This window comes from Zonotrichia albicollis, chromosome 31 (assembly GCF_047830755.1).
Source record: "Zonotrichia albicollis isolate bZonAlb1 chromosome 31, bZonAlb1.hap1, whole genome shotgun sequence".
Lineage (NCBI taxonomy): Eukaryota > Metazoa > Chordata > Aves > Passeriformes > Passerellidae > Zonotrichia > Zonotrichia albicollis.
The window spans coordinates 2,808,801-2,830,768 of record NC_133849.1 but is presented as its reverse complement, the minus strand read 5'-3'; the positions used below and the strand labels follow the sequence as shown (position 1 = coordinate 2,830,768).

The window sequence follows — 21,968 nt, the reverse complement described above, 5'->3', positions numbered from 1 at the left end:
AATTCAGTGAAAAAGGCTGATCCTCATGGAATCCAGTGGGAAAGGGCGGATCCTCTGGGAATCCAGTTGGAAAATGGCTGATCCTTTGGGAATCCATTTCTTAACCCCCAAAGACAGGGCAAAGGCAGTGCCATGGAGTTTTTATAGGGTATCCAAAGGGTGGAATTGGGGTTTGGGACAGGGGAGGAGTTCTCAGCAACACAAGAAGGGTGAGATCAAATTCCTGCCTCTTAGTAACAGCAACACTCCACACAGAATGTGTCCACAAATACTAAATTCCCTCTAAAACAACTGAGAAATTATGCAACGTCAGATATATTCGATGAATTTCATTCATTTCACCCAGTTTTGGGTGTTTTTAAAGGATGAAGGTGAAGCAGAGAAAAATTAAGGTCAAACCAAAAGTCTAAGCAGCCAGGTGTGTTCCCAACATGGATCACAGGGAATGTGAGTGACCAGGGCTGTGCCCAAAGTGCCTCCTCCAGTGGGGGATGGAGCTGGAGCAGCGCACGAAGCTCTGCCCACACTCGGGGCACTCGCAGGGCTTCCCTTACCGGTGCCTCCGTTGGTGTCGGATCAAGTTAGAGCTCTGTGAGAAGCTCTTCCCACACTGGGGACACTCGTAGGGCCTCTCTCCAGAGTGGATGCGCCGGTGCTTGACGAGGGTGGAATTCTGCTTGAACCCCTTCCCGCAGTCGGGGCACTGGAAGGGCCTCTCCTCTCTGTGAATCCGATAGTGCCGGAGAAGAATGAAGCTGGTCTTAAACCTCTTCCCACACTTGGAACACTCATGGGGCCTCTCAGTAGTGTGGGTCCTCTGGTGCATGATCAGGTTGGAGCTCTGGCTGAAGCACATCCCACACTCGGAACACTTGTACGGCCTCTCCCCAGTGTGGATCCTCTGATGCACAATCAGGCTGGAGCTCTCTGTGAAGCTCTTCCCACACTCCCCACACTCGTAGGGCTTCTCCCCAGTGTGGATCCTCTGGTGCACAATCAGGATGGAGCTCCGGCTGAAGCTCTTCCCACACTCCCCACATTCGTAGGGCCGTTCCCCAGTGTGGATCCTCTGGTGCTTGATCAGTTCAGAGTTCCACCTGAAGCTCTTCCCACACTCCTCACACGTGTGGGGCTTCTCCCCACCATGGAGCTGCTCATGGAGCACCAGCTCCGAGCTCTGGCTCCGTCTCCGGCCGCCTTCCCCGCCCAGGCTGGCTCTTTCCCCCTCAGATCCCCGCCGGCTGCGTTTGCAGCCCCTCCGCGTGCAGCATCTCCGGGGCTTTTCCTCCCCGTTGGCTTCCTGCGCCGTGGAGCCGCTCAAAACGGCCTCTTCCACCAGGTTCTGCCGCGGGCATTTGTCCTCCCTGCTCTCCATCCTCAGCTCCTGCTCTGGGGGAGGAAGGACAAGGACAGGATGGGATTTGCCTCCGTGCAACAGGCAAGGGCAAGGAGATCCCCCAGGGCTGAGCTGCAGCCGGGGCCGTGCTGGGCTGGGAGATGGAGCAGCACAGAGGGGAAAGGGGCACTGACTTCCTCCTCACCTGCCTCAGTGTCCCGGGGCATCTTCCTCTTCCTCGCAGCCTCCCTGGGGCTGGCAATGAGAAATCCTGGTTTGGGGAAAACAAGGGATGAGAGCGTTTGTAGGAGTGTCGGGGGGTAGGACGGTCGGGACGGACGGAGACAAGAGAGCTCTGCAGCCAGGGCGTGGAACTTGCGGTTTATTGCAAAGGGCCTGGGTGCAGGGCCCTGCTTGGAGCTGCCAGGCACAGCTCGGAGCAGGCCCAAGAGAAGAGAGGGGTAGAGAGGATGAGAGGGTGAGAGAGTAAGACAGGCAAGAGCATAAGAGAGTAAGGGTCCCGTTACAACACAATAAATTTTCTTCTGTGTTGAATATTCTACTTCTCATCAACCAGTCTAGTACAACATACAAATCCTACAGAATTTACATAGAGCGTGTAAGAATCATTACATCACCATGCTGTGTTACATTCTATGCCCTAAAAACCCCTCTTTGGACCCCTTCTGCTGAGCCAGTAGGGTCTGCTTTGACCCTTGGATCTGTCTGCAAGCAGAGGGAATTGTTTCATCAAAAGGGGATTACCTTCAGTGGGCCACAACATTGTTTTCCAGTTGTTCACTAAGTGAGGTATCTCAGAGCTTGCTTTCATTTCAGTCTGCCTTATACTTTCTATATTCTCAAAATCTTTTGCAAGACAATCGTATTTATAAGTCTTTCCTCTTTCACCTTCCCCAACACACATTGAGTTTGAAGGTCCCTCTGCCCAAGTTCATCTCTACAAGTCACCGGCCACCTCAGCTACAGAAAAACCTCCCAAACACCCAGATTCAGCCCTGAAAAAGCCTCCCAGGACTTCCCCATCACTGGTCCCTCCCCTCTGGTGTTCGGGGGTTCCCCCCTGTCCCACCTGCTGGGAGTCACGCTTGGATTGGGGGTCCCCCTTCTCCTCGGTGCCCGCCCTGCCCAGGCTGCTGGCAGTCCCAGCAATGCCAAAAGCTCCCCCCACTTCGCTCTCCCCATTTCGGGATGCCGGGGCTGTTTGGGCTCCCGGGCTCCCTTCTCCCCTCATTCTCTGCTTTGGGCTGCAGCGGCTCCAAGGAGTCCCCCCTGCCCCTCTCCAGGCTCTTCAGGCTCCCACCAATGGTGTCGCTCCCCCCTCTCTGGGCTCCCCACTTTGGGCTCCTGGGGGACACAGGGCTCTGCTCCTCCAGGCTGCCTCTGCCGGCAGCCGCCACCGCCACCCCCGATGTCCCCCCAAGGGGCCTTTTCCGCTCAGCCTTGGACTTCTTCATTCTCCAAACAACCCCAAAAAGCCCAACCCAGGGACCCCCAGGGATATCCGGGCCCAGCTCCCCCACCCCGCTCACCAGCGCGATTGGGGGGGCGATGATCCCACAGGTGGGGGCTGCAAATTCAGGCAGGGATCGACGGCGTGGTTCCCTCAGCTCAGCCTCGATCGGCCTTTGTCCCTCCTCTTCCTCCCCACTCCTCCCCTTCCATCCCCCATCCTCTTCCCCCTCTGTCTTATCCCCACCTCCTTCTCGTCTTACATCCCTCCCCTTCCATCCCTTCTCCTCCTCCTCCTCGATAACACCACCTCCTTCTCCTCCTTCCACCACTGCTCTCTCTCTGCCTTCATCCCTCCTCTTCCATCCCTCCCCCTGCTCCTCCTCCCTAACCCCACCTCCTCCTCTCCCTTCATCCCTGCCGTTCCCTCCCTCCTCCTCCTCCCCCAGCAGCAGCCACACCCTCGCTGCCCCGTTCCCGCAGCCCTCGCAGCCGCGGCAGGAGCGGGGATGGAGCCGGGACAGGTCGGGATGGGCAGCGCGGGGCTCTCGGCTGCTCCAGCCGCTGCGGGCGGGGGGAACCCGGCCCGGGGTAAAGGAGAGGCAAACTGGGAAAACTGGGGGCACATCACAAAGCTAAGGATGCAGCAGAAACTGGAGATAAAAGAGTTATGTTAATAAAAACCCTAAAGGAGGAAAAGCTGGAAATTCCAAAGTTTAGGAAAGCCGAGAGAAAAGAATTAAACAAGACAGGAAGTGAACAAGAAAAATCAGGGAAATGGAAACTTTTTGATGGAAGACAATTACTTAATAAAATGTGCTTACTAGGAAAATATTAGAAGACTTGCATCAGAAAACCCACTGGGGTACTCAAGCTTTGTGTGATCATTTTTTAAGGAAGTATGGGTGCACCGGGATTTTTGGAGTAGCAAAGGAAGTAACTGAGAGATGATTAATTTGCCAAAGGAGAAATAAAAAGATGAAGAGAAAAACAACATTTGCAGGTCATGAGTAAGCTGGTTGACTATTTCAAAGTATCCAAGCAGAAGTTTAGGTTTGTTAGGCTCTAGATTTATTTGTAAAAAAAATCGTTTAATGTAGAAGAAAGAGAATATGCCACATGTTAGAAAGGAGATTTTAGGAGAAAAAAATCTTTAAAGTACCAGAAACACCAGAGGGAAAAAAAAAAAAAAAAAGACAGCGAGATCCTCTGCAGGTCTTGCCCCCTCCGTTCGCGGCCCAGGCGCCTGTCCCGGGTCCCGGCTCGCTGCCCGCCTCAGCTCCGCCTGCCCCGCTTTCCATCCCAGGTGCGGCCTCACTGCCCAGGGCAGCTCCACCTGCCCCGGCGCTCTCGCTCAATTTGTGTGCCCTGCTCCCGCTGCCTGGCCCGCGGCCGCTCTGCCGCCCATGCTGGGCAAGATGGGGGTTGCTCTGTCCTGCCGCCTGCTCCGAGCTCACCGCGCCCACCGCACCCAGGGGGGGTCCCAGCCATCCCATCCCCGCCTGCCCTGCCCGTGCCACCTGCGCTGGGCACCGCCGCTGCTGCCGGGCTCTCCCACCTGCCTTTGCTCTGCCGGGAGCTGCCGGATCAGCCGCCATCAGCCATCTGGGGGCTGCCCACGCTCCGCCTCGGGCTCCACGGGAACATCCCCCTCTGCCGATTCCGGCAGCAGACCCTGCCCACACTCCCACCGAGCCTCGGCGGGATATCCTCCCCTGACCCCGTCCTGCTCTGAGTTACGTCCCCTTGGGAACCACACCTCCGGCTGTTCAGGGAAACTCTCTCTCCACAGGAAGCACCTTATCGAAAACCTAGGAGCTCAGTTAAAAGGCAGCCCTCTACAAATTCTTTCCCAAAACACGGGAGAAAGGCCATAGAAGGTAAAAAAGTGAAAGAGTTAGATGAAGGGATTGCTCTATTTCTGTTCAGAGAGGTTCCCATGGGAGGGATGCGCTGCCCCGCCCCGCGGGAGCCACCAGCGCCCCTGCCGGCCGTGCCCGGAACTGCACCCAAGGGGAAAGCGCCGCAGCCCAAAGGCCGGGACTGGGTCCGGGCTCTGTTTGCTGTCAGTGCCGCAGCTGTTGCTGTTTGTTTGCTTTATTATACACACTAGTAAAGAAGTGGTATTCCCATTCCCATATCTTTGCCTGAGAGCCCCTTCATTTCACTAGTCTTAAAAATAAGAGGGAGGAGGTTTGCATTCTCCATTCCAAGAGAGGCTTTTTCTGCCTTCCCGAGCAGACACCTCTCTTGTAAAGCAAGACAAGCACCCACAGGCACTGAGGGGGCTGCAGGAGGGGCACAAGAAGGCCCTGCAGCACTTGGGCACAAAGGCACAGCAGGTGAGTGCAAGAAGGGAGCAGCAAAAGGCCAAGCTGAAGGCAAAGGCCAGGGCACAGTTCCTACAGCCCCTGAGGGATCAACCCCAGGGCCCAAGGGGGCCCCAGCACCCAGGGAACGGGCTCAGCCACAAGCACCTGGCAGAGGCATTGCCCTCCTCGGCAGGGGAGAGCCCACCCAAACAGCCCCTGGCAAGGAACCAGGGCTCCAGCTGCAGGGCACAAGGACACTGCAAGCACAGACAGCAGCACCCTCAGCACCAGCAAGTCCACCCCTTGATGGACATGGATTGCCAGGGCTGTCACAGCTCCCATCACACCAGGGACCCTCCACACTGCAGCCCTTGAGAACATTCAGGGTGGGTCTGCATTGAGAGGAGGCATTTCCTGATGGACACAGGGGCCTCTCAATCAACTCTGAATCTTAGACTGCAGGGGGAAAAATGCTAAAAATATGTGTGATTACAGAGGGGATAAGTGGGAAAAGTGGGAAAGATGTATGGTTTTACTCAACCACTAATAGTAGATCTGGGAGATGGATTTGAAATGCATGAATTTTTATTTATTCCTAATTGCTATAATGATTTACTGGGAAGGGATTTGATCACTAAACTCAGAATAAAAATTAAAATTATAAAAGGTGATACAGAGGCCAGTTCTGTTCTACCTCTGTGTCAAATGTCTGGACAGGCCTATGCTGAGGTGAACCCAGAAGTGTGGGAAGCCCCAGGGAAAGAGGGCAAATTAGATATGGAGTCTCTCCAAAGTACTCTGAAGCAACCAGGACAAGTGGCATCTAAAAGCAACACCCTGTTCCAGGGGAGCGAAGGAAGGGCAATCAGACACAGCGCAGGTCACTGCTCCATGCTCAGCTCAACCCACGCAGCTCTGGGTGCTTGTGAGAGCCTGGCACTGAAATGCCCTGAGCAGGAAGGCTTCAATATCTTCTGCTGACACCATGGCACCCAACAGGGGGGCAAAAGTAATTCTCACTGCTTCAGCAACCACTGCAGCAGATATCAAGGGATATTCTCCCACAGCAAGCTGGGCTGGCACAGAGCCTGCCCTGGCACTCTGCTGCTGCCAACACCCAGCCAGGACATCGGCTCCTGCCTAAGGAGTGCAAAGCAGCACCACTGGTGGCCAAGGGGCCCATGCCAAGTGTCCCTGAGGCCAGAAACAGCCGCCAGCACAGCTCAACACGGGGGGACCCCTCAGCCTGGCCTCAAGGGCTCTGAAGCCCCGGAGATTTGCACTTCCCGCCTGCAGCAGGAGGATGGGAGGCCGCCCCTGAGCCTGCCCTGAAGGCAACGCAGCAGCAGCCAGGGCTCCACAGCGGGCCAAGCCCCTGCGCCTGCCCACAGATCCTCGCCTGGAATCCTCTGCAATCCTGGCCACCCTCCTCTGCCATCTCCAGCCACTGGGGCCAAGCCTTGCTGCCACTGCTGCAGCTTCAGCGCTGCCTGGGCCTGCACTGCCACAGCTGCTGGGGAACACCAGGGCACAATTCCACTCTGGGGCTCACTGACACCCACACTCTGGGCTGCCTGCCATTGCACTGCTGCAAAATATACCGAGTTTGGTTCTTTTAAACCTTATTTCTCTGCTCAGGCTTGGTTTGTCTTTGCCTTGGGGAAAGGAATTTTAAAGCTTTTATTTAAGGGATGTTACACCACTCAATGGAGATGAGTTTAACATCCCAACAGACTGGGAACAGCACAAAAGACACCCACAGAGATAACGACCAGCAACAAAACATCAACATTGCCCAGCAGCAAACAGCAACCAACAGCTACCCCAGACACTGCCCCCGGCACAGCAGGAGACACCTGGGCTGGAAAAGGCTGAGAAGGAAATCCAGGAGTGTGGAGACCAAATTTACATCAGAGGGGAAGGAATCCGGGTCCAACAGGAAACCAAATACTAAAAACTTACACAACTTGGAAGCAATGAACATTAAAGCAATGGATTTATATTGGTTTGGACCACATAAAGTTTAGGAAAAATGGAGTAAAACTCACTCGCCAGGAATGATTTTCTCTGCACAGTCGGGCTAGTTGTGAAAAAAATGATTTCTGTTGTACATCCTGGCCAGAACCAAGGAATGCCTTGACTTTCTAACACCAAAGAGATTCTTGGAGAGTTTTTGTTTTCCCTCCAGTTTCAGTGACAAAACGACAACATGAGAAAAATTTTTCATAATATTCCCACTTTATATTGTCAGGTAGGCTTGGGACAGAAGTGTAAGAATCAACTTTTGGTCTGGGTTTTTCCACGTTCTCCTTTATGGTGCATTTTGCAAATTCGAAGAGATTTAACTGTAATACTTTGAACATAAATAATTAATACCTTTTTTTTTCAAAAAGCAGATTCTGGGGGGCCACATGTGACTCACCAGATGGCTGCCCTGGAAGAGAAGCTGCATTCCAGGCAGCCTGCAGAGGAGCTTTAGAAATGCAAATGAACACTGCTGGGCAAAGCCTGGACAGGAATTGGGCTGATTCCCTCTGCCCCTCACCCCAAGCTCTGCCTGCTGGCACTGATGGAATTTGCACAGCTCAAGGCAGAGCCCAGGGGGAGGATATCTGACCCTGCAACACAAACGGGTGAAGATGCAAAGGGAAACAGCACATGGACAATGTTGGGAAAACTTCAGAATAAATAATTAGGGGGAATCATCCCTCTGCCCACTCCAACATGTGCTGGCACTCTCTATGTTATATAGGGTATAAAAGAGCAGTGCGGGTTTTTGCTACCAAAAATTCAGGGAAATCAGTTGGGAATCCAAGGATTTGATGATTTAGTTAGACAAAAGCAGTCAACTGATGCAGCCCTGGCTGGAGAGAGTGGCCAAAATCGGGGAAAAGATGAACGGCCAGCAGAACAAATCCTACAACACCATGGACCAGCCCCTGGGAACCCAAACCAATTCATATCAGGAGCCACAGAACCCATTTCTCATTTCAATGGCATCATCAGATTACAAGCTGCCCTCGCAATAGCCAACCAGTGAGCTCCAGCTCCTGACCTTCCTGCCGACCAATCCACTGAAATGAGGAACACAGCACTTAACCATGGGATGGGATCAGATCATCTGTTAGCAGAAAAAGGAGGAGTTTGTGGAAAATTAAATGATTCAAAGTGCTGTTGGCAAATACATGACAAAGGAAAAGTGGTGAAAACAAAAAAAAAACCAAACCAAAAACAACGGAAAAATTAAGCAGCTCATGTACGGATTGAAATGCAGAAAGAATGGGAATGGGACACGGTTTTGTGGCTCCCTCGGAGACCATGGGTTAAACGAATGCTGTTTCTCCTCTGATGTGCTACAGCAACTCTCATCTTTTTACCATGCTCCACACCTTGAGAGTGCAGCTCATTCAGCAGGGGACCGAGTCACCAGGGATTTGTAGATAAGGAAGTAACTGGGTGAAACCACCAGCTTCAATAAATGTTACTAATTAACATGGACTGCTGCTCACTCAAAGTCCCGCTAAATTCCTGAAATTCCAGAAGAACAAAGACTTAACTAAGCCGTGAATACCGGCTGTTATACAAAAGTGGGGGTGCACATTAACGAGGACATGCAGTTGGCGGATCGGGAGGTCTGAACCTTCCAAGCACCTCAGCCAGTGGGCAAAGGGAGAGGGAGATGAGCCGGGAAAATGAGAATAAAAAGGAGGCTGCGAACTACAACAATGGCAGAGAGCGCACAGCAAATGCCCCACGGCCTCTCCCTCTGCTCAGCAATAAAGCCACTTTTACAGGACTCCTCTGTCTCCTCTGGGCACACAAACCTCCGGCCACGGGAATTTCTCCGCACAGCCCCGGGCACGGGGCAGCCCCCTCTGTCCCAGCCACAGCAACCGGGCCGAGCCAGCGCTGCTCCGGCAGCGGCTCCTGCCGAGGCAGCGGCCGCAAGGATACCGCGGGCAGCCGCTCCCGCAGCGCCCTCACGCCAGCGGCAACACGGGCCGGACACGGCACAACGAACGCGCCCGAGCCCCCTGCCGCCCCCGAGGCCCGCAGCCAGCCCCGAGCCCCCGCACAACCCAGCGAGGCTCCCACCTGCCCTGCGGCCGCCTCCGAGCTCCGCCGCCGCCTCACCGCGCTCCGGCCGCTGCCGCCGCTCCCGGGCCCCGCAAACACGACAATGGCGCCGCTGCTGAGCCACGGCCGCCCTCAGCCCGCCACCGGGGCCCTGCCCCCCCCTCCCCCCCCCCCGCTCCCACTAATCAGCACACCACAACCACGACTGACGGCACCATCACCCAATCCCAGCCAGGGGCGGGCTCTGTACACGGCACAGCCCCGCCCCGCGCTCTCAGGGCCTCCCGGGCTGCATGAGGGCACAGCCGGATAGCAGGAGGAGGGATGGAGCAGGAGGAGCATGTGTTGCTGCCCGGGGATACCGCAGTGCCCCTGGTCGGGACGAGCTCCGTGCCCCGCTCCAGCTCCACGTCCCGTTGGAGGATCCGCGGTCGATAATCCCGGGTGACCCTCAGGGTCAGAGCCCCCCGTGTTGGGAACACTCCTGGCTGGGGGTTCCACATGTTCCTGGCCCCCCCGTGGACACCTCGATGAAGGCCGGGGGTTCCCCGCTCCTTTTCTTGTTTCTGCTCCTCTCATCATCTCCCCCTCCTCTTCCTCCCCCTTATCCTCTCCCGGTTTAATGGCTCCTCCCGGTCCTCCTCCCGCCTCCTTCCCCTCATTTCTCTCTCACGTACCCCCTCCTTCTCCTTCGTCCTCTTCCTCCTCTCGCTCCCCCCGGCCCCAGCCCCCACCCTTTGTCCCCCTCCCTTTGCCCAAATCCGTCCCATCGCCCCCCCCAAACCCCTCCCCATCGCCCCCAATAAACGGCCCCGGGCCCAACTGGGAAGCTTTACTGGGAGCACTGGGAGCAGGCACTGGGCGGGGGCAGAGCGCCAGCGGGGCTGGGGGGACACGGGACTCCCCCAAACACAGCGGAGCGGGGATGGAGCGGGGGATCCCGGCCGGGCCCGAGCACACGGGGAGGGGCTGCGGCCGCCGCCGGCTCAGGAGCTCTGTGGGCAGAGAAAAGTGGGTGACACCGGGCTGGGGGCCCCGGCGGGAGCGCACACGCTCCGTCACGGGGGGGACGCCACCCCCGGCACCCGCCGTGACCTTCTTGCGCAGGGAGAAGCCGAGCCCCAACGCCAGGAAGACGAAGCCCAAGACGAAGGCCCTGATGCCCGTCAGCATCTTGCTGCGGGCGACGTCCGGCGGTATCTCTGGGGGCTCCGCAGGGCTCAGCACCCCCAAAACCTCTCACCGACACCGCGAGCCTCTCCCAGTGTCCCCTCCAGGCTCATTCCAGTCCCTCCCAGTGGCATCCACCATCCTCCAAACCCCCTGCCCTTTGCACCCAGCGCCCCCAAACTCCCTCACAGTGCCCACTAGCACTCCCCCAACCCCAACCCACCCTCCCCAGCATCCCCCAAACCCCTGCCTAGCCCTTGCCCAGCCCCCAACCCCTCTCCCACTTCCAGCCCGGCTCTCTCCAGCTCCCTCCCAGTGGCTCTGCCAGCGCCCCCAGGGGCTCCCCCGTACCCCAGTGCCGCCTCAGGGGCTGCTCCAGGCTGACGTGCTCCACCTGGCAGCTGTAGCTGAGCCCGCACCGGGGGGGAGTTTCCAGCAGCACCAGCAGCTGGTAGGTCCAGTCCCCGTTGGGGACCACGTCGGTGGCCACCACGTGCTCCGAGAGCTCCTGCTGGCCCTGGAACCACCTCACCTGGATGGCAGCAGGGTAGAAATCCATCACGGAGCAGAGCAGGCGGCCGGGGCCGGGCTGGGAGCTCGAGGGGGGCACCAGTGAGATGGACACGCTGGGGGACACAGGGAGAGACAGAGAAAGAGAGAGCGGGGACACACTGGGATCAGCTGGGGGACACTGGGAGAGAGAGGGGAGGGCTGGAAATGGACTGAAATGGACTCGGAGTGACACTCGGATGTGGTGGGAGGGACTGTGGATGGGCTCGGATGGATTGGGAATGTGCTCGGAGTGAGTGGGAGAGACTGGGAGGGAGTTGGGTGACACAGAGAGGTGGGAAGGAATGGGGGAACTGGAAGAGAGGGTGGAGGTCTAAGAGTGAACTGTGAATGAACTGGGAAGAGACTGGGAATGGACTGGGAGAGACTGGGGAGGAACTGGGCATGGTCTTGGAGGGACTGGAATGGCACTGGGAGGGATCTTGGTGGCACTGGGAGGAACTGGGAATGAAGTGCGCGGCAGTGGGAGGGAGAGTCCGGCGCGAGGTACTCCGCGCTGCGGGTCTGCCTGGAAACAGATGAGTCATGAACACGATGCGATCCTATTGGTTGTCAAGCGTCAACTTTCCGGGTCGCTGAAATGGACGCGCGGGGGGGCACCGGCAGGGACTGGGAGGATCTGGAGACCCCGGGGGTCGGCACAAGGAGGGATGAGGGCTCTGGGCCGATGCCCAGGGAGATTTTGAGGGGCTCCAGGGTCACTGGCAGGGCAGGCCCCGAGGGGACGCGCTCTCCCTCGTGCTCACCTCGGCGCTCCGTGATGAACCGGGTAAAGTTCTTGTACCAGCACCGGCAGAACCAGTCAACCGCAGTCCGTCTGTCCTCCATGAATACCGCGTTGCTGTTCCAGCGCTTGGCCAACTTCTCCCCATAGCGGGTGAACCCCACAAAGTGCCCCACGTCGCTGTCGAACATTATGAACTGATCCCGGTTGTAGATGGATCTCTGGACGTACTTCACCTTCTCTGTGCCGTTAATGAAGTAACACTCGGACTTTGTCATCCTCTGGAACACCCCTGAGTGTGCAGGACACAGGACAGGGGGTGCCAACCCACCACCCTCTCCCAGCATCCCCAGAGCACCGGTGCCACTCCGGATGCCACTCCGCACTCCCTGTGTCCCTCGGCCGCCATGGGACCCTCCTGCCCGCGCTGCCGCTTCCTCTTTGCCGCCCTTCCCCCATTTCCCCTTCCACATCGTCTCCCCTCCCACCTCCGGCCGCTCCCCAAATCACTTCTGGGGTCCCATTTCCCCATTTTCCCACAAATTTCCCAATCCCCAGCCTCCTCCCGCTCAGATATGGTGTTCCACCTCCGCTTTGCCCCTTCGCCACCCTCTCCCACCGCTCCCTCTCCTCCCACCACCCCTGAGTCCCTCCCGCTCTCCCTTTGGGGGGTCCCCTCCTTCTCCCCCTCCATTCCGAGCTCCCCCCTTCGCCCCCCTCTCCCCCCCTGTCCCAGCGCCTCCCGCCCCCCCGCTCACCCGAGAGCTCCGCGCCCGCAGCCGGGGGGGCTCCCAGCACCACCAGTGCCGCCAGCAGGGCCCCAGCTGCCGCCCCTCGCCCCATGGCCGGGGCCGGGCAGGGAGCAGCAGCCCCAAAGCAGCCGCGCTGCGCTGGGAGCTCCAGTCCGGAGCAGGGCGGGCTCGGCAGCGCCGCGCGCTCTCATTGGCTGCCGCCGCTTCTGGGCAGCGACCGGCCACGGGCTCTGCCCGGCAACCGATGAGGCAATCCAACGCTCCGAGATCTCATTGGCTAAGACGCCGCCTGCCTGCGTTCCCATTGGCTGAGGCCTTTCTGGACGCCTCAGCCCCGGGTTGGGGGTTTTTGGGCAGGGGGAACCTTGGGGCGCTGGGCAGGTGGGAGCTCAGGTGAGCCCAGCAATGCGTGCCCAGGTGCGCGGCATCTCAGGGCTGCCCGTGGCGAGCGGTGACGCTGGCCCGATGACAGGCACCCCCAGAGCCGCTCGTTCCCTGCTCCCGCAGCCGCACAGGGACAGAAAATGGAACTGAGGGTTCCTGCGTGGGCACAAGGACCGGGAGAGATCCCGCAGCAAATTCCACACGGGCACAACAGACCCGGCCTGGACACACGGAGGGAATTTATTACCAACCAAATCACAGCAGCACAAGGAGAAGGGAAAGAAATCTCTCCAACATCTTCCCCCTGCCCAACACGGATCACCCAGAACAGGGGTCACCAGGGCTCTTCCCAACGGGGGTCACCGGAGATCATCCAGTGCAGATCCTCCCTTGGGGGATGGAGCTGGAGCAGCGCATGAAGCTCTTCCCACACTCAGGACACTCGCAGGGCCTCTCCCTGGTGTGGAAGTGCTGGTGAGTGACAATCTCTCAATCCCACCTGAAGCTCTTCTGACATTCCAAACACTCCTAGGGCCCGTCCCCAGTGTGGATCTTGTGGTGCTTGCTGAGGTCGGATGTCCCACTGAAGCCCTTCCCACGTTCCCCACACTCCCAGGGCCTCTCCCCAGTGTGGATGTTCAGGTGTTCCATCAGGCTGGAGCTGGAGCTGAAACTCTTCCCACATTCCAAGCACTTGTCGGGCTTCTCCCTGCCATGAGGCTTCTCCACCAGCTCTGAGCTCTGGCTGCATCTCCGGCCGCCTTCCTGGCTCAGGGGGGCTCTTTCCTCCTCACCCCTCCCTGGGCTGGGTTTGCAGCCCCTCCTCTGAGGGATCTCTGGGACTTTTCCTCCTCCTCCATCTGGCCACAGCTTGGGAATGACAAACTCTGGTTTGGGGGAAACCAAGGTGGGAGCGCCTTGGAGTAGAGGCTCCTCCTGGCCTGGTCCATCTCTGGAACTCAGCAGGAGTCTTGTGTCCATGAAAAGCTCCACATATCAAGATTCAGCCCAAAACATCTTTCCCAGGAGTTCCCTATTGCTGATCTCTCCACTTTTGGGGTTCCAGAGGTTTCCTTTCCTTCGGATCATAGGGGTCCAGTGGTTCCAGGGTTTCTTCATTCTCTGGCGTCCTGCTTAGGGATGATCCAGGGGCTTTTGGGGGTCCATGGGGTCCATTCTACCCTGATGCTCTGTTTTGAGGTCCCAGGGATCCCAGGGGTCCCTCCTCTCCAGGCTCCCCCCCTTTCCAGTCTGCCGGGGTCCCCCCGCTCTGGGATCGCCCCTCTCTGCTCTCCCCACTCTGGGGCTCCCAGGGGTTCCCCTCCTCTGCTCTCCCGGGGGTCCCCAGGACCAATGTCCTCCCCTGCCCATACTGGGCAGTGGCCACGTGGGCCCCCAAAGATCCCCCAAGGGGCTCAGCTTTGGGCTCCTGCAAGATCCAAACCTACACACACAGAGGAAAAAAACCTCCCAGGGACACCACATGATATTTGGGGTCAATTCCACAATCTGTGAGCTCCAAACACACCCCAATAAAAAACCCTCACAGGGACCCCCCGATGGATTTGGGACAGGATCCCCATCCTCGCTCACCTGCAGGACGAGCTGGGGGCGATGGTCCCGCGGCTGCAGCCACAGGGGACACTGGAACCTCCTGTTCCTCCTGTTCCTGCTCGTCCTCTTCGTCTTCCTGCTCCTCCTTTTCCTCTCCCCCTCCTCCTCCTCCTCATTCCTAATCCCACCTCCTCTCCAGTTCCTGCCTTCTGTGTATTTAGACTGGAAAACCTCGTTTGTTTTTAGAACTCGAACAAAGATCCCAGATGGAACATGGCTTGCTGCTTTTAGTCAGAAGCATCAGTGACTAAAGGTCACGTTTCCTTTGGTTCGGTGCCGTCCTTGTTCCTCCTCAGTGCTCAGGCTGGGCTGTGGGGTGTCCTTGTTTACTGCATTTTCCCAGTTCCTCTTGCACCCTTTGGGCCATACGCTGTGCCCTGGGAGGGTTCTTTGTGCTCCTTTGTGACACAGGAGAACCTTCCAGGCGGTTTCTGCGTGAGCTGCTGCTGGGATGTCACAGGAACAGCGCCACGTCCCCATGGTGTTCCCGTTGCTGTGGGACACGGAGGCCTCAGTGCCCAGAGTGGCTCTGGGCTCGCTGCCGGAGGATCCTCCTGCCCGAGGCATTCTCAGCAGCCAGCCCAGCCCTGACGGGTGTCCGTCTGTGCTTGCAGGGCTACAGGCTGCAGACGTGTGCAGTGCAGCCAAAATGATGCAGCACGTGGCTGCTGCAGTTTGCACTCTGTACTCTGTGGCTTATTCGGGGTATTTTTTAACCCACTTGGCATGTAAGTCAAGGTTTTCCCTCGGTGCAGCATCTGTGGCTTTGGGCTTGCTGTGTGCTTTCTGTTCTTCCTCTGCAGCTGAGCTGACTTTGGAACCAAATTGCCATGAAGACACCATTGCTTTGGGAGAGCTCCTGCCAGCAGCTGCAGCTGAAAAAGGGGGTGTCTGCAGCCAGCGGGGCGTGCACAGCATCTGCAATGAGCCCTGGGGGGTTCTGTTCCCTCAAGCAGGGAGTCTGTGCCAGCAGAGCCTGGAACTCCCTCCCTTTGCTGCTCCAGCCAAGAACTGACCCAGCCCAGTATTTTGTGCTGTTCTCTTGCTTGCTGTGGGAAGGGACTGTGGCTCCTGGAGGGATGCTGTGAAAGCAAAATGCTCTCTCGGGGTTGCCTTGCTCCGTGGCATTTCCCACCTCTGGCAGTTTTTCTCCTAACAGCATCTGGTTCATGTTCCCTCTCCCATTGCAGGGCACCTCATGTCTACATTCCGAGCAGCTTCTCCTTCGGTGAGTGGGAAAGGAACCTTTGATATTTGGAATTGTGCAGCAAGGTGTGAGTTCGGCATGTGGCAGCCCAGTGCCAGCCTGGGAGGCTGAAAGAAAGTTCCTGTCAGTGCCTGCAGCAGCAGCAGCAGTAAAGGGATCCCCGGCAGTTTTCTCCTTTTCTGCTGAAGAGCTTTTGAAGAGCTGCAGGTCTGGTTTTGCAGGCAGAGGATTTCTTGCTGGCTTTAGCCATGGTGGAATATCAAATTCCCAACAATAAGTGGCAATGTTGACTTTAGCCCATTGTTAGTTGGAACAGCTCTGAACCCAATTTCTGCTTAGTGCAGCTGGATGTGCAGCTCAGGATAAATAAGGCGATAACTGAGATAGAACTTCCCGTCCCTCCCGCTGCCGTCTGTCCTCAGGGCACAAAAGCAGCACCAGCACCTCCTGGGGCTCCCTCTGCTTCCAAAGAGGAAGCCAAAGAGGAGGAAGACAGCAGTGAGCTTCCCGCTGCTCTGGGGGCCGATGGTGAACTTCCCTCAGTGCCGGGAGATGACAGTGAACTTCCCGCTGCTCTGGGAGACGAGAGCGAACATCCCGCGGTGTGGGAATGCAACGGCGAGGCTCCCGCGGGGTGGGACAAGGACAGGGGACATCTCCCGGCGTGGGACGAGGATGGTGGATGTGCCCTGGTGTGGGACCAGAATGGCCAAGCTCCCATGGAGTGGGATGAGGATGGAGGACATCTCCCAGTGTAGGATGAGGATGGAGGACATCCTGTGTCTTGGGAAGAGGACAGTGAACATCTCACAGGATGGGAAGTGGACAGCGAACATCCCCTGCCTTGGAAAGATGATGGAGAAGCTGCAGCATTTTGGGAAGAGGGTGGAGAACCTCCCTCTGCTTGGGAAGAGGACAATGAAGCTCCCTCCGCTGTGGGATCCTGGGCTGAACATTCTGACAGCAGCACAGCCCTGCAGCCAGAGGGGAGAGGGGAGTGGTGCCTGATGCAGCTGAGTACGTCTGCTCTGCCCCTGGGTGCCCGAGCAAGTGCTGTGTGGGGCTGGTTCTGGCTCTGCTGCAAGGCGGTCTCTCACTCTGGGAGGGAGCGTCATCCACATTTTTTCTTTCAGGGAACACCGTGAGCAAGGCGGAGCCTGCCCAGAAATACCTGGAAGTGGAGCAGATTGGCCAAGGGTAAGTGCACGGCAGCTGCTTCTGCACAAGCAGGGCTGGGGGTTGTGCTGGTGCAGGATCAAGTGAGGGGTCAGGAGAGCCCAAAGCACCTTCAGGCACTGGGCTACCATCCTGCTGTCTCTCGGTCCTGGTCAGAATTGATAACTGTGGTCAGAAGGCACCGTCAAAGGCCCCTGAGGCTGGCAGTGTCCTGCCTGCAGCAAGGAGCAGGACCTGGAAGATCTTCTGTCCCTGGAACTGGATTGCCTAAAAGAGCAACTCACCATCTGGTGACTGTCAGAAAACAGTTCTCAAGAAGATTTCTTTCAAATATTTTCCTTCAAAAAATATCCACTGGTCAGGATTACCAACCTAATGGTTTAGAAACAGAAACCACAGATGAACTAATAAGTGCTCTACTCTAGCACAGGTAGCAGACCCCATACATTCAGTAACAGACACAGAGCTGATGCACTCTGGGGGAAAATGCATCACCTGCCTGATGGCAGGGCCCTTGTGGATCCTGCAGGTCTTAGGCAGGAAATGGAAAAGGATGAAATGCATTCTTTTCCAGTTCTTTAGACACCCATTTCTCACCTCAGGTTTTGAACTAAAGTAATTCAGTGTGGACATTTGGGATTTGCTCCAGCCCAATTCCTTCGTGTTGGGTCTCAGTTTTCTCTTGCACACCTTGCATGGCAGAGGGCTGGTGGCTGCTGTGCTGGTGTTGGAAGAGTCGATGCACCCAGGTGTTTGTGAACGCTGCAGGCAGCAGAGATCTCCTGTATGGGCTGGCTTTCACTGCCAGGGCCTAAAGCGCTGCTTCTTCTCTGCTCTTTTGTCTCCAGGGCTTTCGGAGCCGTTTCTAAAGGACTCGACAGGGCCCCTGGAGGAGAGGTCAGTGCCAACACGCCCAGCACGGCCGGCAGCTCTGCAGGGCTTTCCCCTCTGCTGGGAGCTGTGGCTGCAGCTCTGGGGGCCTGCAGAGCTTTCCTGCCCAGGCTGCTCCTCTGAAGGCAGAGCAGTGTCAGCCTGCAGAGCACAGCTGGGACAGACTTGGTCCTTCTCAAGTGCCCAAGGAATGCAAGGAGGGCAGCGGTGTCTATCAGAGCAGGACACGCTGGCTTGGTCTTCATATCTAAAAGTGTGAATGCATCAGCTGCTGGAGACTGAGGTCCAGTTTATCTTCATGCCAGCCTCAGACAGGAACATTATTTAGCAGTTTTTCCATCCTGCCTTTCATCTTCAGAGGGAACCTCAAGCCCTAATTAGGGAGAGATCCTGCTTGGGCTCAGTTTGGGGTATTAGTCCTACTTCAGCTGTTCACAGAGGGAGACGGAGAGAAATGAGAAGATGGATGTCCAGAGCAAAGCTCTCTCCTAAATCCTGCAGTTGTGTTTGGGTCTGGTGTCAGTGACAGCCTGTGACAGGGATCACCTGAGCAATGGATGTGCATGTTTGCTTTGTTGTGCAATCCCAAACAGAGCAGTTGGATCTGAAATCATGACCAAATCCCATAGAATTGCTAAAGGATTCCTGGCTGTTTTACTCTGTTTTCACAGAACCAGAATTACCTCCTGCTGGCAAAATGTGTTACAGTAATAGTAATAGTAATAGTAATAATAATAATAATAATAATAATAATAATAATAATAATAATGTTGAGGCCATTAGAAAAGACTGTAGGTGCAGAGAATGTTGTTAGAGCTTTGAGGCTGACGGCTGAGGGACCATTTCTGCAGAGCTTGCAAGGCCCAATGTCTCTGGCCATGTGTCCTGTGAGCAGCCCCCAGCTGGCAGAGCAATGGGCTGTGGCAATGGCCCTTGCTGAGCTCTGGTGTCCCATCCCAAGGCAGCTGGGCACAGCCCGGCTCCGTCGCTCCACAAAGACTCGCTCCGTGTGTGCTGTGGCCTCCTGGCACAGACTCCTGCAATTAAAGGCTGCAATGTCCCTTCAGGTGGCCATCAAGAAAATGAGTCTCAGAGGGCAGAACAGGGAACGAGCTGTGAATGAGATCCTGCTCCTGAAGGACAAGAAGAACCCCAACATTGTCAATTCTTTGGACAGGTGAGTGCTTCAGCTCTGATCCCGTGCCCAGGCCCTGCGTTAACCTTTCCTGGCACCCGGAGTCTGTAGCCTGTTTGGAAAATGCCTGACCCAGCCACATCTTCCCAAAATAACAGCCTGGCAGTTCACTCCCTCCATGTGCTTTTGTTGCTTTGCTTTGATTTTTCCTTCAAGCTGATCCTGTTTGCTGTGTCTCCCAAGAAGTGCTGATGAACCACAGCAGAAATCATTTCCCTTGGCTTCTTCTTCCCAGCCCTTTTCCATTGCTACAGATGCCAGGAAGATCAGGTTCTTGTTTCCAGAAATGCCTCATTTGCCCATTTTTCACTGGCCTTGCCTGTTTCTGAAGGGACTTTGTGAAAGGTTTTCTGACTGCTTTTGTCCCAAGTGCTGCACAGCCTCCTCCTCTGGATAACCCTGGCAGTTGTGTTGCCTTGTTCTGCAGGGAATGGTGGAACTGATGAGTTCAGGAGCTGAACCAGCTGGGGCCAAGGGTTGTGGTTCCACATTGATCTGGGCTGTTGCTAAACTGCATTTTTCACCTGCTTGCCATCTAAGACCTCTCCTTTCTCACGGGTGTCTCCTTCTCCTTTAGACTGTGCAGATTCCAAGGGCTGTGCAGCCTGGCAGGAATGTCTCTCCATCTGATTCTGTCCTCACTGACAAGTGACCTGGAAACAAAACTCCACTCCAGGCTTTTCCATGGGGCAATTGAGCTCTGCACATTCATCTCCATGCCATTGCTTTCCTCTTCCAGCTTCCTTGTTGATGGAGATCTCTGGCTGGTGATGGAATTCATGGATGGAGGAACTTTGCAGGACGTTGTCAGACAGACACACATGGCTGAAGGAGAGATGGCAGCTGTCAGTCGGGAGGTGAGGGATCCTGCTTGTCACTCCATGGCTGGGACACGATGGTCCTTCCAAACAGGGCGTGAGAACAGCAGTGGCTCCATGCTCAGGGCTTTGTTTCTGTGTTGTTTTTATGAGCTGTAGAAGAAAGAGCCTCTGCAGTGAACGGCCTGCCAGCATCACTGCACTTCTGCTCTGTTCTTGTTCTCTCTCCTGCTGTTGTGGTACTCTCTGTCTGGTTTGGATTTGAGATTTGCTGTTCTCAGCTTTGCTTTGAACCGTTTGCCTGGAGTTTGTGTGCACTGCACTCCTGGCCTGTCACAGCAAAGCTGCTGCTGGCAGAATTCTGAACTGTCCTTTCTTGTGTGATGTATTCTGGCCATTGGTTTTTGCCCTGGTGTTTCTTGTTCTCTCTCAGTGTCTGCAGGGCCTGGATTTCCTCCATTCCAAGCGGGTGATCCACAGGGATCTGAAGAGCTCCAACATCCTCCTGGGCATGGACGGCTCTCTCAGGGAATCAGTAAAAGCCATTGCATGAAAGCTGAGGGTTTCTTGAAGGGTCCAGTTCCATCTTTCCTTGGGTACAGCCCTGAGGGCTTTTCCAGCTGACTTCACTACTGCACTCTCAGACTGAGCGTGGGGAATCTTGGTGCTTGGTTTCCTCATTGCAGCTGCCTTTGACAGGGTTTGTTTCTGTCCTCAGCTGATTTTGGCCTCTGCGCTCAGCTCAGCCCTGAGCAGGACCAGCGCAGCTCCATGGTGGGCACTGCTCACGGGATGGCCCCAGAAGTTGTGACCAGATCTCCTTATGGCCCCAAGGTGGACATCTGGGCCTTTGGCAGCGTGACCATCGGGATGGTGGAAGGAGAACCTCCTTACTTCAGGGAAACGGCAGCCATGGAAAGAGGCAAATTCTGCAGTGGCTGCAGAGGCCTGTGAGCACAGGGGGACCCTGCACTGGGAGCAGCAGCTGGAGGTTTCTGCACATGGGAAGGGAATGCCCAGAGGACACCAGCCTCAGCACAGACGAAGATTCTGCAATCTCCAGCAACAATTTTCTTTGGGATTTATGTTGTTGCCGCTCTTCTGGCTGTGAGGATGACCGGAAAATGTGAAGCAAGTGCATCAGCTCTAATGTTACCTTGCAAGAAAACCCCACACCAACCCCAAATCCCAGCCCCAAGCACAACAAGATTTCTGCAGAAGTTTCTAAAATGGTTTTGTGAGATGATTTCCCCCCTGATTCTTCTCGCTGGGAAACTTGTTGAAAACATAAAGATGACTGTTTAACATTCCCATAGTCCAACGTATTTCTTTCCCAGTCCAAGCTACTTTCTCTGTGTCACCAAGCCTGAGCTTTCAGCATCACAAAACTCCTGTTTCTTGCCTGGCAGTTTCTGGGATGGGGCATCAGGAATGCATTTACTTGAGTGTCAGTGGCACTGCAGAGATGCACATGATGTAAGAATCCTCTGAAATAACACAGGCAGACCACACTGACTCTGGAAAATGGCCTGTAAAGCTGGTGTCCCCATTTGGAGAAGCAAATATGCTATTTCTGATGGAGGTTCCTACTGACAGAGTCAGCCAATGCAACTGGCTCTCAAGGCGAGATCGTTTGGATGTTGCAGTGGCTGTGGCAGTCCCAGGGTTTGGGTTTTTTGGCTGGCATAGCAAAATGAGCTCTGAGCAGCATCTGTGGCAGGGAGAAAAGTGCCCCTGGAGCTGGGGCTGAGGCCCCGGGGTGGATGTGAGCCCGCGTGGGTGTGAAGGGAGCTGGCAGAGCGCTGAGTTTGCTTTCCCTGCAGGCTCGCGCTCTGATCCGGCAGAACGGGAGCCCGCAGCTGCAGCAGCCCCGGCGCCTGTTGGCTCTGCTGCGGGACTGCCTCGAGTGCAGCCTGGAGGCGGACGAGGAGCGGCGCTGGGCTGCCCAGGAGCTGCTGCAGCTGAGGGCCAGGGGCTGCAGGGGAAGCAGCAGCGCCAGGGAGGGCTTTTCTTGTGGGGCCCCCTCCGACAGTCTCCAGTCTGGCTGCGTTCCACACGCAGAGCAAGCAGAATCCTCGCCTGCTGTGGCTTGGCAGGCTCCTTTGGAGCTCATCTGGGCCTGGTGCCCCACAGCGAGCAGGGACATCTTCAAGCAGCTCAGGGGGCCCAGAGCCCTGCCTGACCTGAGCTTGGATTTTTCCAGGGAGGAGGCACCTCCCACATCTCTGGGCACCTTCTGTCAGTGTTTCCCCACTCTGCTGGTTAAAAAATT

The 21,968-nt window shown here is 56.3% G+C and overlaps 2 protein-coding genes across 2 annotated transcripts in view; both read right to left on the bottom strand.

Annotated features, from left to right (window-relative positions):
• Positions 1-253: 253 nt before the first annotated feature.
• LOC141725858 (uncharacterized) overlaps positions 254-21,968 on the bottom strand; it is a 99,216-nt gene continuing 77,501 nt past the window's right edge. The window contains exon 3 of the mRNA XM_074530010.1: positions 254-1,389. Within this exon, the coding sequence (XP_074386111.1) occupies positions 551-1,389 (839 nt within the window). The 3' untranslated portion in view covers positions 254-550. The remainder of the gene's footprint in view (positions 1,390-21,968) is intronic.
• On the bottom strand, positions 10,182-12,548 carry LOC141725741 (class II histocompatibility antigen, B-L beta chain-like). The gene is made up of 5 exons (XM_074529775.1): positions 12,418-12,548; positions 11,522-11,951; positions 10,717-10,991; positions 10,246-10,397; positions 10,182-10,190 (listed from the first exon to the last, which is right to left on the bottom strand). Exons 1-5 carry the CDS (start codon positions 12,500-12,502, stop codon positions 10,182-10,184), a joined length of 951 nt encoding a protein of 316 aa, XP_074385876.1. The 5' UTR covers positions 12,503-12,548.

Coding starts and splice junctions, on each gene's coding strand:
- LOC141725741 (XM_074529775.1), bottom strand. CDS start 12,502: ATGGGGCGAGGGGCGGCAGCTGGGGCCCTGCTGGCGGCACTGGTGGTG. Junction 11,952..12,417: donor TGCGGGCGCGGAGCTCTCGG/GTGAGCGGGGGG, acceptor CTGCACACTCAG/GGGTGTTCCAGAGGATGACA. Junction 10,992..11,521: donor CTGCCGGTGCCCCCCCGCGC/GTCCATTTCAGC, acceptor TGTGTCCCCCAG/CGTGTCCATCTCACTGGTGC.